The following is a 4358-nucleotide window of genomic DNA, read 5'->3' on the forward strand; positions in this document are numbered from 1 at the left end:
CGACAAAGCCACGTCGGTACGCCCGGGGGCCTTGCCGCCGCCGCCTCGCCCACCGCCGCCGCCTCACCCACGGCGGCGGCCGCCGCCGCCGCCGGCCGCGGTTTCGGAGGCGGCGGCGCCTTTGCCCTGGCGCAACGCAGCACATTTTTCCAACCCACTGGACCTCCAAGACCACGTGGCTTTGAGAGGGCGAGCCTTGGATCCATTTTGCCCGTACATTTGCAGACTGTACTGCCGGTGACGTACACGGATGCTGACGCGGCGCCGACGTGGCAAGAGGCCAGGTGTGTTTGTTTGTGTGTATGTGTGTGCGATGCGGCTGTCACTTTGGATGTGTTCTCGTCGAGTCTTTGATGAATCCAAAAAATCCAAAAGAGAATCCAAACCCTGAAACCTAACCGTATAGCCCCCCACATGTTGGAACCCGGGGTGTCGTACTTTTGTGCACATGCTTTTCCTCGGTCTTCGGTTTGAGGAACACATTCATACACACCTACATGCACGCACGCACACAAACACACACACATACGTGCACACACACACACACATATACGTGCACAAGCGCCACCCCACGCACACATCTCACACACCACACATACACCCTTCCTCCCCTTTTTCTCCCCCTCCCCTTCCCCTCCCCGCCCCAACACACACCCTTCCTCCCCTTTTTCTCCCCCTCCCCTTCCCCTCCCCGCCCCAACACACACCCTTCCTCCCCTTTTCCTCCCCATCCCCTTCCCCTCCCCCCCCATACACATACACATACACAAANCTCANNCTACCCATAANTTGTATCNNNAGCAGCTGACCAGCTTCCGAAAGAAGGCTCAATCCAAATGCCAGGAGTGGGTAGAGAAGGTGAAGGAGCTGAAGCTGATAAATGAGGCATCGGGTACGGGGAGGGAGGGGGAGGACAGGGAGGGGGAGGGAGGGGTGGGGAGGGAGGAGGGAGGAGGGGGGCCGGGTAAGCGTTTGAATGATGATAGGATCTTGAGTGGTGGTGACGCTGTGTTTTTATGTCGTACATTTGCGAGATGCAAACTGATATGCCTTAAATCCTCGTCGAACAATCTAACTACCTTTCCCTCCCCCTTTCTCTTCTTTTTGTAACCCTTCCCCATTTCCTCATCCACGCGCTCCTAAACCACACACGGACATACTTACATACATACATACATACAGACGAGGTGGAGCGACTCACCCCGGAGGAATTTGTGGTCGATTTGGGGCTGCGTAAGGCCCTTTTGGAGCACGCTGAAGAGCGGTACGGCAAGGTCAAGACTCAACTGGCCAGGGAGATGCGGGTCATGGAGGTGAGGTGGAGACACACACCCACCCACCCCCCCACCCCCACCCCCCACACACGAGAGCAAACACGTGCACATGAAAATAAAAAAAAAACACCTCCCCACCTTTTCCCCGCCATTCTCCCCGCATTTTGTATGCACACATACACACATCCTTCTCGTCGCCATCATAAGGCCCCATCATGCATGGTGTCACACATACATACAAAGACAGACACACAAACACACACTCAGCTTCGTTTTCATCATTTCTTTAGTTATATAATAAAAGCACACACGAACCACGCGACCCCGTCGACTTCCCTTTTGCTCCACAATCTCCCCCGCCCCCCCAACACCCGGCTTCTGCCCCAAATACACAAACCCCTTTCCCCTCCTTTCCCCCTCCTCCCCCCTCCTTTCCCCCTTCTCCCCCGCAGTTTCAGCGTCAGCGACTCAAGGAGGAGTGTATGGGGGTTATGGAATGCGCCTCCCGGCCCCTCGTTCCGCTGGGGGAGTACGCCTTCATCAGCCCCATGGATCCAGCGGAGGTCCGCAAGTACCGCTTCGAGGGGGAGTCTTCGGCGGCTCGTACGGAAGGGGGTGTGTGGAGCTACGGGCTGTGCAAGATGAAGCGGGCACAGGAACTCAGACTGAAGCAGGTGGGTGCGGGTGTGGGTGTGGGTGCGGGTGTGGGTGTGGGTGTGGGTGTGTTTTGGGCAGTGCTGGGGGGGGTGGTGGAGGACGCTGGGGGCACTGGGGGCTCGGGGGAGGGATGTGTATGTGTGTATTGTGCCGTACGTGTGTGTTGTTAAGTTGACGGAGCGCAGAGCGAGGAACCGTGTCAATGTGTATTCATGCAAGTATGTATTTACGTATATATGTGTGTGTGTGTGTTTTAGACATTGATAACAACGCTGATGTGTGTATGGGCCCTCCCTCTCCCAGGTTGCCTTTCTTCGCAAGGTCGAGCAGGCCGAGGGGGCACTGCGGGGCAGCCAGGAAAGAGGCGCTGTCGTACCCATTCGAAGATATAAGGGCGACATGCAGCGGAAGTTCAGCCTGGTCATGGGGGAGGAAGAGCAGCAGCAGCTGCAGCAGCAGGGGCAGGGGTTGGCACAGCCGTTGAGTTCGTTGCAATCTGCCCAACCGTCAAGTCAGTTGTCGGGGCAGTACTCCTTGGTGGCGGGAGGACCCGGGGGGCAGGGCGGGCAGGGACAGGGCCAGCCGTACCGTGTACAGCAGACGTACGACGATGGGGAAGAGGACGATGAGGGGCAGTCGCTGGGTGGGACCTCTAAGAGCAGGCGGGTAAGGAGGGGGGTTGGGGGCCGGGGAGGGGGTGTTTTGGCGGGAGGGATATAACGGGGGTACTGGATAGGATTTTAGGATATGTGTTTGTTGTGTGTACCTTTTTGCGTTCTTATGACGAGAGAGAGTGAGGTGTGTGTGTGTGCGGTGGGGGGGTGAGTGTGTGGGTGTGTGGAGGAGGGCGCTGCCTTTGGGCGGTGGGAGCGTGTCTGTGTATATGTTTGCGCGTATGTATATTACACGTGTCCATGATGGGACGGCTCCTTCTTCAATCCTCGCAATCTTCTTCGCCTTTCTATCCCTCACCCTGCGCCCTTTTAACGTGCGCATACCCCGGCAGCAATTCCGAGACGATGGTTTCGAGGGTACGGAGCCCGGGTACGGCGAGACGGGGCTGCTGTACGCTGACGTACAGCTGTACACTCACTGTCGACGGGTGTCACAGATGGTATTTATTCAGGTACGGCACGACGTGGGGTGTGTCGGGGCATGCCGTAGGGTGTAGTGTACGGTATGTGTTTTGAGACATTTACATGGCGTGGGGTGGTTGGGGTGTGGGGTTGGGGGAGGGAGGGGAAAAACCCGTTCCGTACAGCTTTGATCTTTTCCTTCCTTTTCTTTCCTTAGCCCCATTGAACCCTTACGAAGTCAACCCCCACTCCACCAAGAAGCCGAGGACCATCGCCGGCGGCACAAAATCCACATTCACCACTTTTGATCGCTCTTTAGCCTATCTTGACTCAAACACACACACAAAAACACACACAGACACACACACACAAACACACACACACACACAAACACACACAAACACACACACACAAACACACACACAAACACACACACAAACACACACACAAACACACACACAAACACACACACAAACACACACACAAACACACACACAAACACACACACAAACACACACACAAACACACACACACAAACACACACACAAACACACACACGCGCGCGCATTCATCTTTGGTGACCAAGTTGTTTTCTCGTGCGCCCCCACCCCCTCGCCCATTCTTTCCCTTCCCCCTTCCCCCCCGCTGCCGCATTCATTTGGCACACACAGATGCCTCAAATACACACACATACACACACACGCCCCCCCACTACACAACTCCCCTCCAAACCCCTCCCCCCCCCGGGCGCGCTGGGCGGCCCTCCCTCTTCCCCCCGACGAACAGGAAGAGGTTCGTAGTCTGAGGCGGTTGTTCAACGCCCGTTGGGATGCATCCCGCGCCGCCAAACAAAAGGCCCTGGACCGCATCGACGAGCGGCTCGGGCGCATTGTGGAAATCCAGAAGGAGCTTACCAAGCTGGCGGTGGAGGAGGGCGCGGGGGAGGCCCCCCCGCCGGCGCCAAAACACATCCCCGGGGAATTCTACGGATGGAGCCCGGAGGAGGAGATGGTGGCGCTGGCGCCTGTACGGGATGAGGAGGTCGCGTGTGAGTGTGCCCGGGGATGGGGTGGGGAAAGGGGGAAGAGGGCGGAGGGGGGTTATGTGTGTATGTGGAAGGTGTGGGATGTGTGTGTGTGTGCATGTTTCGCCGTATATCGTTCTGTCGTCGTTCTGCTTTGCTTTATTTTTGTTTATCGTCTTCTATTTTGTTCCTGTTGGGCCCCCCTTTGCGCCATTCGGATCGATAATTTGGTTCTCATTTAAACGAAGTCCTTGGGAGACAGGAAAGGGTGTGTCAGAAGAAGGAAAAACACACATAACCCCCACATCACCCCACGTTACCTCCCCC

At 56.7% G+C, this 4358-nt stretch overlaps 1 protein-coding gene across 1 annotated transcript in view; it reads left to right on the forward strand.

The window, feature by feature from the left end:
- Positions 1–4358, forward strand: part of VOLCADRAFT_104805 (uncharacterized protein) — a gene marked incomplete at both ends in the record, with an annotated part of 19896 nt that overhangs the window by 8084 nt on the left and 7454 nt on the right. Inside the window, 5 exons of the mRNA XM_002950532.1 lie at positions 1183–1313; positions 1727–1948; positions 2235–2597; positions 2938–3057; positions 3794–4126. Coding sequence (XP_002950578.1) covers positions 1183–1313; positions 1727–1948; positions 2235–2597; positions 2938–3057; positions 3794–4126 — 1169 coding nt within the window. The remainder of the gene's footprint in view (positions 1–1182; positions 1314–1726; positions 1949–2234; positions 2598–2937; positions 3058–3793; positions 4127–4358) is intronic.

This window comes from Volvox carteri (genome assembly GCF_000143455.1).
Source record: "Volvox carteri f. nagariensis unplaced genomic scaffold VOLCAscaffold_19, whole genome shotgun sequence".
In the NCBI taxonomy this organism is placed as follows: domain Eukaryota; kingdom Viridiplantae; phylum Chlorophyta; class Chlorophyceae; order Chlamydomonadales; family Volvocaceae; genus Volvox; species Volvox carteri.